The sequence below is a fragment of the Paramacrobiotus metropolitanus genome, unplaced genomic scaffold (genome assembly GCF_019649055.1).
Source record: "Paramacrobiotus metropolitanus isolate TYO unplaced genomic scaffold, Prichtersi_v1.0 Parri_scaffold0000005, whole genome shotgun sequence".
Classification (NCBI taxonomy): domain Eukaryota; kingdom Metazoa; phylum Tardigrada; class Eutardigrada; order Parachela; family Macrobiotidae; genus Paramacrobiotus; species Paramacrobiotus metropolitanus.
Genome location: NW_026570225.1, coordinates 2,620,043 through 2,630,301, shown reverse-complemented (window position 1 = coordinate 2,630,301; position 10,259 = coordinate 2,620,043). Strand labels below are relative to the sequence as shown.

General features: G+C 39.1%; 2 protein-coding genes across 4 annotated transcripts; both read right to left on the bottom strand.

Annotated features, from left to right (window-relative positions):
• Positions 1 to 4,631, bottom strand: LOC129580984 (solute carrier family 35 member F4-like). 2 transcript variants are annotated; one of them, XM_055471783.1, is made up of 7 exons: positions 3,933 to 4,629; positions 3,304 to 3,607; positions 1,551 to 1,770; positions 1,321 to 1,445; positions 876 to 1,069; positions 659 to 748; positions 1 to 594 (listed from the first exon to the last, which is right to left on the bottom strand). In XM_055471783.1, the coding sequence occupies exons 1-7, from the start codon at positions 4,255 to 4,257 to the stop codon at positions 395 to 397; spliced, it is 1,458 nt and encodes a 485-aa protein (XP_055327758.1). In that variant the 5' UTR covers positions 4,258 to 4,629; the 3' UTR covers positions 1 to 394. The 2 variants fall into 2 exon arrangements, with proteins under 2 accessions (XP_055327758.1, XP_055327759.1); XM_055471784.1 differs by lacking the exon at positions 1 to 594 and having other exon boundaries at positions 684 to 816; positions 3,933 to 4,631.
• A 622-nt stretch (positions 4,632 to 5,253) lies between these two features.
• Positions 5,254 to 9,688, bottom strand: LOC129581039 (putative thiamine transporter SLC35F3). 2 transcript variants are annotated; one of them, XM_055471883.1, is made up of 8 exons: positions 9,472 to 9,688; positions 9,068 to 9,304; positions 7,384 to 7,699; positions 6,729 to 6,948; positions 6,422 to 6,553; positions 6,070 to 6,259; positions 5,921 to 6,010; positions 5,255 to 5,720 (listed from the first exon to the last, which is right to left on the bottom strand). In XM_055471883.1, exons 2-8 carry the CDS (start codon positions 9,219 to 9,221, stop codon positions 5,473 to 5,475), a joined length of 1,350 nt encoding a protein of 449 aa, XP_055327858.1. In that variant the 5' UTR covers positions 9,222 to 9,304; positions 9,472 to 9,688; the 3' UTR covers positions 5,255 to 5,472. The 2 variants fall into 2 exon arrangements, with proteins under 2 accessions (XP_055327859.1, XP_055327858.1); XM_055471884.1 differs by lacking the exons at positions 9,068 to 9,304; positions 9,472 to 9,688 and adding an exon at positions 8,023 to 8,804 and having other exon boundaries at positions 5,254 to 5,720.
• Positions 9,689 to 10,259: the final 571 nt, after the last annotated feature.

Genomic DNA, 10,259 nt, shown 5'->3' with positions numbered 1-10,259 from the left:
ATTGCAGTTCGCAGCATTTTATTTTGTATTGTTGCTTTCACTTACTGAGTTCGTTTTGACTTTTGACAGTGATCAAAACTACCTAGTGCACAAACTACCTAGTGCAAGGTCGGCATAAAAATAAGAACTTATGTTGCAAACGACACGCAAATATGCTGCAAATGACACGCAAATTAGAATACTGTATCTTTTCCAATTTTCTCAATAATAAATAAACGACACATAGCGACGTAACTGAAGAAAGGACGGTAAAATCAATGTTAAACTCAGTAAAAGCAAAGAGAGTCAACAGACTATGGCAAACGCCGAAAGAGATCAATGTAACACCGGTAGGACTTTCCGTCCGCCAGTAAACGAGGTACCGCAACTGCAGACTTAGCAAGTCTGCAGTATATCACAGTTTGGTAATCCGTTCCGAATCCAAAGGCCCCGTGCTGACCGGAATAACCACTTCGCGCTTAAATCGCTTTTTTAAATACTCAATAGCAATCATCCTTTCCGGCATCGCAATGGCCACAAATCCAACAGCGATCAACACGCAACCAATTGCTTGAAATTCATCAAACACATGGTTCCAAAATAAAGCGTCGACAACTGCAAACATTTTGGTATCTTACCACAAATGCGTAGTGAAGCGGTATTGAATGGAATATAGTACCATAATTAAACGGTATTCCTAAAAGCTTGCTGAGAGTCATAATCAGTGGACTTGTCAACGTGAGACACAGATTGAACATGGAAATGGACACTGCAAAAAAATTGTCACAGCGACTTATTAACGTCTAACGATACCTTGAATCCACCGATTCCTGCACACTTAAAAATAAAGTCGGTGCATGCAGTCTACATCGACAGCAACTATCGTAGGTATTTACCTAACGTCAGTGATGAAGAAATACACACGGTAGCCCAGGGAAATGTTTCCCAATTCCAGTACTCCACGCCATTTACATATAAAATTATTACGATAGGCCAGGCTATCACGGTAATAAAGGCTGCCATCGTCGAGGTAAGCAGCAGCGCCTTTCCAACATCCTCCGACTTTCCAATAAATCGTTTAAAGGCAACCTAGAGTACAGCAAATCCTATAATATGATTTTCACTGCCACACTGACTCACAAAGATTTTGTAGCAAAGCCCGACGAAAGTTTTCACAGCAACCTCTAGATACCGTAGATCTTATACTGTTTATGTGAAGTGACCTTATTAACAAAAATTGTAGAAGCATACAACCCACGTCACTAACATTCAAAAAAACTCTGGACGCACGTATACCTAAATCCAGATGCGTCTGCTCTTGAACGTATGTAACTTCATATCATGTATAAAGATCCCAAAACGGCACCGATCAAACAAATAGCAATCCCTTCCCAACTCAAATCGTCTTTCCCTTGTGAATAGACCATAAATGCCACGCCGCCCAAAGCAATCACAACTGCGATAACCTGAGAGAAAGGCCACCAGTTTCAAATCTATGGTGCGAAATGTTAAACAACATCGAACAAAATTCTGGTGAATTCAACATCATGTCAAACCGAAGCGCGACATACTTTTAAAATGTAAACCGGAGCTCTGAGAATAAGAGATGATAGGAGATAACAAAAAGCTGTTTCCGAACAGAACAATGCCTGGACAATGGAATTGTTGAGGAATTTCACGGCGAAAACATGCGCAAACTGGACGGTGATCCATAACATGGCCAGCAGACCAGTCGGGTATACAAAAGCCTTCGGGGTTAGCCCCTTTGGTCCAAAAACAGTTTCACAACTCCTGTAAAGAATGAAATAAGCCGGTTACCGCAGCGAACTAGTAAACATAAGGTGGTCCAGCCTATCTACAGAAAACAAAATAATTGAAGTCAAGGTCTGCTTTATTAAAAGCATAGTGTAGCATGGAGATACATCAAATTCAAGTAAGTAGTATTACTTTTTGTTTAGTCGTAAGTTAACGATGAACGTAGAACGCTTGTTCAATTAGTTTTATGTGCCGACGATGGTGCCAATTCAATAGTGCAAAGAGAAACTGCGATTGTTTTAATTTGGAGGCGAGGTGAACGGCACTTCTCTGGATATGAATCTGAGATAAGAAATCACTCCGGAATAGTAAATAACCGAAGAATGAATACAATATCTGTACACTTATCTCAATAATGATTTTCGTGGAAACGTTTAATTATTTTTTAGTCAAATCATTTTCTCTTGTACGGTTGCAGTACAATTCCCCCTGATCAGCTGATGCAGTATTGATTATGTTAACTGCACTCTGTCATGACACTGCAGATCTATCACATCATTTCCACATCTCTTTTAAACAAACCTGAAAATTTGTACTGAAGTTAAGTATTCCGGATATCGTGGGAACACCAACCTTTGTTAAAGGCAAGTTTAATGATGACCAAGCACATCTCATGATAAGTACGTAATTCAACGTTTTTAGAAGGATTGCAAAATAATTATGCGAACCATGACTATGCAGGCAAAAGTTCTACATACAGCGCAAACTATGACTTCGCAATCAATACTTCTCAGTTCTCACATATGTCAGTAAGTACGTTCCAAACTTCCAATGGATTAATCAACGAATTTGTGCATATCACAATGTGACTAAAGTGCCTTCAACTTGAAGTAGGTATTCCGTTGAAAATTCAAACATGATATAATTATGGAAATTTTATTTCAGCTTGTTTATGGCTTAGGCAAACGCCAGCAGTTTCTTAATTCTGAAAAATCTGACCGTACATACTGTGGAACTTGAACAGGTGAAGGTTGCAGTATACGGTTACCAGTTATCGTAAAGCGTGCATCTACCGTAAAAATCGAATTATAGGCCCCCCCATAATAGAAGCCCTCCCCGTAATTAGAGCCCCCCTCAAAATGGTTCGAAAATTATAAGCCCCCCCGAAACAGAAGCCCTGGGCTTTAATAAAATGCACGGAAAATGAAATTTCTGAGCACCGGCATGTACCGGTACCTAGCAATTATCATGTAATTTTTACGACCTTGCCAATAAAACACATTTGAAATATAATAGCCCCCCCAAAATACAAGCCCATGCCCGTAATTAAAGCCCCTCCGCAGGGCGTTCCAACTTTTGAAGCCCAGGGCTTATAATTCGATTTTTACGGTATCTCACCGATAATTTATGTGGAAAAGTTTTTTACAAAACTTTTTTGCCACAGAAACTATACTGTATTTAATATTGTATACGATATATAAAAATTATTATTTTCAACAGGTTTTAATTTCAACAGTAATAATTACTATTTATTTTGAGTACTGCACGCAAGTAGTACAGTAAGCTTACGTGAACGTTTTCATAAATGACGTCGGCTTGTCAGTTTTATTCCGATAAGCGCGTTGGATGTACTTCAGAACCATGAAGGTGGGAAATACAATAATTCTCCAAGCACTGCGAAAGTACACGATGAAAAACGGTGCCGAAAAGTCCTTAGAGTAGGTCGCTTTAGCGAACTGGGCAGCTGACAAGACGGTGATGCAATGCACGACAACTAATCCCAAGCCAAGAATATGTTTGCTTTTATCTGACATTCCCTGCAAGCCGCGCTTGCGAACAGCCTCCGTCGGGTGCACTGGCTCCTCCGTTATCCCTAAAAGCATCCGCACGCCCTTTAACCCAAAAAATACGAGAAAACTGTGCAAATACTTTCTTGATTTACCCAAACTGTATGAAACCACAATGGTTGTTATACGAGTAAAATTATCGCAGTATTAACAAGTAACAGTTCGAAATCACCATAATCTCTTGTGACATAATTAAAAATCATTAAATTATTAGCGTCACGCAAACCAAAAAAATATTAATTTGTTGAAGTTGCATGTACACGTGCTACAACAAGGAGAAAAGGCGTGCAAATAAGAAAACGTTATCAGAACTCTATCAACCAATTCCGCAACGTAAGTAACTGCACAAACCTGCACTTGACGTTATTTTTATCAAGTCCTGCAGTACCACCACACCATTTCCCGTGCTGGCTATTCCTGCTTCCTCATCTTTGGCTGCGCTGTCGTCTTCCTTCGGATCGACAGAAAGCCCTGTTTTAGGAACCACAGCGAACTCGTCATCGTCCCCGATAACGTCCACAGTGTCTTCGTCTTCGCGTTCGGGTTTCTCCGGAGGTTGCATTTCAGGATCCGCACGAAAAATGTAGGGATGATCATCTGACTGATCGGGTAGAAGCCGCATAAAGCCTTCTGCGTCGCGTAATTCCTCTCCATATTTGCTGATACGGTGTTCCATCGGCTAATCAGTGATTACAGATGAAGCGGCTTATCAACGCGATCACAGAACTATCAGATAATCTGCCTTATCACAATGATTGTACAATGTTTACTCCACATTTATGTATCTGGGCACCGTGATTAATTACCCAGAACGAAGTACAATCTGTGTAACGAACTGCTAGCACAGACTTCAGCGACTTGCAGATATGCAAAATTTTCAGTTCACACGAATCCACTTCCACACTTCCCAAAGCCACATCAGAAAACTGCACTTTTCTATAGAACTACTTCAATGTATAGTAGCAAAACTTGCTGCATAGTATAGTGTATGAAGTTATGAACGAGTAAACCGAAACGGAAAAGTGAATGCCACTGCCATAAAAACTTTCCACAAATTTTATGACACAGCAAGTATTTGCTGGTGTAATGCTTTGCGCTAGCTTGCATCATTTATTGCATCATCATTACGCCGCCCATAATTTCTCGCCTGACCAGTGTCCAGCATCATTTCCTATTTCTATGGTGAAAATTGACAATAAATGGTAATTATTTCTAAGAGCGCATATACAGTAACAATAATACTGTGGGTAGCACATTACGAGCATAATACAATTAATGTCACAATACAGTACATAATTTTGCACATTATACTCGTAATTATAAAAATCATTATTATATTTTTGTTACATTAATAATTAGTCTTATAAAGTTGCACAAATTAAAGAATAATCATCAACATCCGTAATTAGCTAAGGCCTAACTAATTAGCGTAGCCATCTAATTACAGTTTCCGGAATTTCGTCTTTTTTGTATAGTAATCTACTTTTGTATGGCCCTTGGTATTAGTACCGTATTGGTATTTGGTAAGTATGGCTTTTTCCTATCTCGGAATTTATAATATCGGATACGTTTTTATTATCGTTATATTAGTATCATCTACGACAATTAGAGTGTTACAGACGAAGTCGTAAGAATGTCTGAGAAATTAAATTTTAATTTATAAATAAATACTGTATCTCTTAATGTTGAGAAAATTCGGGAAAATAGCTTACAACAATCCTATAGGATTTTTATTTTTATACACAGCGAATGCGAATGAAATTACTGCGAGAAAGACGTGCTTCAATACTCGCAGCGTACTTTTAGCCGGCATGCAGAACTAAAGTTCAAATAAGGAATTGTATCCGAAAAGCTAAAGTAGCATATTGTGTACCATATTTTAGGAAACGTTTTATGTCTGCTGTTTTTTCTTAGCAGCAGCCATGGACATTCGCAAGAGATCTCTGGGAGTATGGACGTAATGATTCTTTAAGGCTTCCTCGTCGGGATCTTTTCTCAACCTTTTGCAGGGCAAACGTTTGCGAACACTTTGTGTCCAGTTGATGGGAAGTAAAGTCATGAAAAAGCCAATGGTAATAAGCACGAATCCGGTAATTTCTATGGCACGAAATTCTACTTTGTTGAAGAAGTGGTCCACAACTACCAAAAGTCAAAATAAATCAGAATCGGTAAAGCTTTTCAAATTTATCTTGAATAACGCTGGTCTTTAAGCGGACGATAAAAGGGCCAAAAACTTACGCTTAATAAAGGTTTTTGAACTACTTTAAAAGTTACAATATTTGTAGAAGTATACAGTTCTTAAAATTAAAAAAAATTATAAATTTCAGAGTAAAATTTACCGGCATTTAACGGTAAGCCGAGAGCGACGCCGAGTGTTATGAATAAAGGATGTGTAAGAGCGATCCCATAATTGACCAGAGCGTTGAAAACTAAAGAAGATGAAAATTAGCGCGATCAGTTAGGGTCAAGGAAATGCAAATGTCCTTACGGAATCCCAGAGCCGCACTTCCTCCAACGTACATCCACGGTATAGTACTGAAATTCCATTTTTCTACGCCGGTTAACTGAAGAGTCAACGTGATTGGCCAGAAGAGAATCAGATTGAAAATTCCTAATCCGGTAAGCAATAACGATACTTGGCCGTAATTCGCATCACCAATCAAACGCTTAAAAAGAACCTGGAGTGATAGCAAAAAATTCTTCGTGTTGTTTCGCACTACAATATAACTGGTACTGGACTTTGAAGAAAGTGGCGTAAGACATTGAAGAAAGGTGACTGGCATAATTATCCAAATGCAAATTTACACGGGTGAAGACATCCCAAGGATAATATTTCTTACCTTATACATTGCTGATCCAACCGCCGAGCCTACGGCCAGTAATATTCCAGACAGTGCCGGATTATCCCACAGGAAGCCGTCAACGTAGCTCATTATTATAATGCCCGCCAGGGAAAAAATGGACGCAAATAGCTGCAGCACCAGGTAACCAATCAAAATAAGTAAAGGAACAAAGGCGTTTACATGAACATGCTGATGTACAAGCATCTACATCTAACTTGTAAATTAAGGGGAGAAAGTGCTCCGGATCCTTACTTTTAAGCCGGCGCATACTTGCAGTTATTTTTATTTTAAATATAAAAAATACCTTTGTGCCTTCGAAACGTTCGTGCAGAATTGTCCAGGAGAAGAAAAAAACAAATGCCGTATTGGAAGAAAACAATGCTGACACATCGGAAGCCGCCAAAATACTAAGTGCGTATGAATACATATAATTCGTCGCCGCCCAGATTATAGCGAAACATCCACATCTGAACGCTGCGGTCCAGCCGCTAAACGATTCCGCTCCAAATATTTTCCAAGCCGCACTGTATGCACATACGAAAATAAAAAAAAAGTAACATTCATGAATTGCAATCCAGCCAAAAAGACAAATGAAAAATCCTACACTACTCATACAACGCATGCCTAACAATATTTTGATAAGAAGAATGTACATATATAACAAGTATTGTTCTACCGCTAATCAGTAACATAAATGTAAATTTCTTACAACATTTCTCTGCTCCGCGATCAGCATTTGTACCTGCTAATTGCATCAACAAGCCAAATTCACAACGCCAAACAAAAACAAATTAAATTTTATTAAATATTTTTAGCTGTTATTTCGAGTGTGCTCTGTGCACTTCGCAATAAACATTACTGCAATAATTTGATTTTCATAATTTTTGCGTCTGTGGACAATAATGCGATATGTAAATACAATAGTTCTCCACTAGCTATAGAGGGATGCAGCGGTTTACTTTATGCTTGGCCGGTAATCACGGTTTTGGCATTTGCAGTTAATCCAGTTAACCGCGTAGTACATGGGATAACACAGTATCATCCAGCTGGTGTTGAACCAAATGAGGAAGAAGGGCGCGAAGAAGTGTCCCGTCGATGTTAAGGTGGCTCGGGTAAACTGCGTTGCGGACACCCATGTAATGGAAACCACCACCACCAGTATCACGCCATAGCCCAGCTTCCGGTTGCAAAATCCATCTGGTTCTTTTGGTTTGCGCCGGGGAAGTCGCGCGAGTTTGGCTAATTCATCCGCCGACGGTGACTCGGTTGGCTGATCTGTGGTCAAGAAAAATACGGAACTAGCAGATGACGTTAATAATTCATAATGATTTGCTGAAGAAATCATTTTGTTAGCACAACGCCTTTGGTAATCGTAATAACATAATTATTATAGGACTCGATCGCAAGTATCAAGCGTTTCGCATGGAGCTTTATCCACACTGAATATTATTGTCATTTACTCTAATGTCGCTTTTAAAGTTATACAAGTAGGAAATCTGAATCGGTGGTAGATTTCACTTCTGCACGTACGCCAACCTGTAAGGAGGTTAATCACCTCCAGCAATACGCTGCATTATCCTAATTACAAGTAATCTTACTAGGAAGAAGGGCAAAATAACTGTAGTTGTAATCCATGTTCGAGATGCCGCGCACTACATTGCAAGTCTACACGATGCAGGATACTGCAGGAATGGGAACAAACGAAGGTAATTACATTCTCTTATACTGATGCAACAAATATCGTTCCTTCAGTATAAGAAGGTGTTGTGCAATCACGTAAAATGTGAGACGAGTTTGGTTGACACATGAACAATTATTTTTTTACACACATATGGAGAAATATTATGCACTTAATATAAAAACGGCAATAAAAAAGGCTTGTAATTTTAAGTGAGACAAAAAAGAGATTCCGAAAAGAAATGTGGTGCATGCATGCATACTAATTTTTTGGCACGGAAAGCTCGAACAAAGTTCGGTGCATGGTGAACCGTCATGTTTTGATGCTATAATATAGACATCTAAGATAACCGTCATGCGAACCCTCCTACGGAAATCAATAAATCCCGTCAGAATTCACATCCCTTTGTGGGATCTGTGGGAAGTATATACATCGTCATTTCAATCATACACCAGACTATATTGCACGGCCACAGCCCATAGATACGAATACATTGTATGAATTGTACACTACGGTACTGTCGTTGTAGTTTTGTTTGGCTTTGACCACTGTCGAAAAGGAGAAAGAAATTTTGTAGGGTGCGATTTCACAAATAGAAGAAATTTTTTAATTCAACTTTGCTACAATTTTTCGCCTAGGTGTACAGTACATTTAATGCGTAAATACGTATTTAGTACGCGTAAGCAAAGTATAAAACTATTCTAATCAGGCGTCGTGCATCAACGTTATTAATATCGCGCGATGCTGCTGTCAAATGACAAAATCTTGTTACACGACCGGTACCAAGTGTAACTTTATCCCCTCCAATCCGTGCTGCAGGTACAGAGTAGTTTGCTAACTACAATTTGACTTTGATACTTTGTAGTGTAGCATTGCTTTAATTTGATACTGCAAACCGTAGTAATTATTGTTATTACGGCTGGCTGCAATAGTCTCGAATGCTTGCGTATAACCGGGATTGTTACCTCCGACCACTGCATTTTCTATGCTAATTGCTCTCTCCAATTCCGAACTTGTGTGGCGGAGTGCCTCCGGATTGTTCACTGGCTCAATTTGAAAAATTTCAATTGCATCCCCATTGGTTGCATCTTCAGAGCTGGAATTTCGGGTCACTGACATTTCTTGTGAAAATGTCGGGGACAGAATCCAGCATTATACTGGAGTAACTCTTTGATTTTGCAGAGATCCAACAATCCAGTGACCTTCAACAAAATATCCGCTTCTGATAATAACCGAAAATTCGACAACCGCAATGATATCGATATCGAATGTCACAGTAACTATCGAGATCATAAGACGACTCGCATTCAAAGCCAGACTAAGGCTTTTGTGGAGATAAATTAACAAAACTGCAGCCGCATTGAGTTACCTTAAGTTTTGACTAAATCTTTGGTGTCATTACTATTGCTGGAATGCTCGGCTTTAGTTGCGATTCGTGCGAGTATTGCATTATGAGCTTGGAATATTGCGCTGTGCATAAGTAGACGTGCCAACAAAGCAATCGGTATATTTGTACAATCTGATACCGTAATATCTATATAACAATTTAACGTCCAAGAGAATTAAGACTGTAGAAATTAAGTAGTACGTATGTATCATAACCGCATGAGAGACACCGGTAGAGAGCCTAGAGATTGTTCACGTTATCGCGTACATTATTGCATCAACTATCCTGCCCAGATAAGGTTTTAGCGAACTAATTGAAAGGTTACTCAAGATAATAATTTTTTTGATTCTTGATGCAGCCGTACGTATGTACGTCTATCTTAATCTTTCTGTTTATAAAGCCGCCATGTGAGTGGCACCGTCGCCGATATGAATAATTTGTCACTTGTTAATTTCGCTTCGTTTCGGCATATGTGCACATGTACAATAATAAATAATGTACTTATTGTCACTGCTCATGGCGGCCCATGCCTTCTGGATGCATTATTTTTCTGACCGTGAATACACACACTGATTGTGGTGATTATAAGTCATAACTCATAAGAACGAAGCTCTTGATAGCATGATAGGCATTCTAAGAATCGTACTAAACTGTAGCAAGTGTTCCGCAAAAATTCTATGTGTGTACAGTGTACACCAGTTTTAGCACTTTTCTATCTGCATTACAATTCAGCGCATATTATATTTTCTGCATATACTGTAATTATGTGC

What these genes read in the sequence shown, in the direction of transcription:
- LOC129580984 (XM_055471783.1), bottom strand. Translation starts at nt 4,257, where the DNA reads ATGGAACACCGTATCAGCAAATATGGAGAGGAATTACGCGACGCAGAA. An exon ending in AAAAATAACGTCAAGTGCAG is followed by an intron (nt 3,608 to 3,932) that starts GTTTGTGCAGTT and finishes GGATGCTTTTAG; the next exon opens with GGATAACGGAGGAGCCAGTG. An exon ending in GTTTTGGGATCTTTATACAT is followed by an intron (nt 1,070 to 1,320) that starts GATATGAAGTTA and finishes TGCTGTACTCTA; the next exon opens with GGTTGCCTTTAAACGATTTA.
- LOC129581039 (XM_055471883.1), bottom strand. Translation starts at nt 9,221, where the DNA reads ATGTCAGTGACCCGAAATTCCAGCTCTGAAGATGCAACCAATGGGGAT. An exon ending in TTGGATCAGCAATGTATAAG is followed by an intron (nt 6,260 to 6,421) that starts GTAAGAAATATT and finishes CTATCACTCCAG; the next exon opens with GTTCTTTTTAAGCGTTTGAT. An exon ending in AAGTGCGGCTCTGGGATTCC is followed by an intron (nt 6,011 to 6,069) that starts GTAAGGACATTT and finishes CATCTTCTTTAG; the next exon opens with TTTTCAACGCTCTGGTCAAT.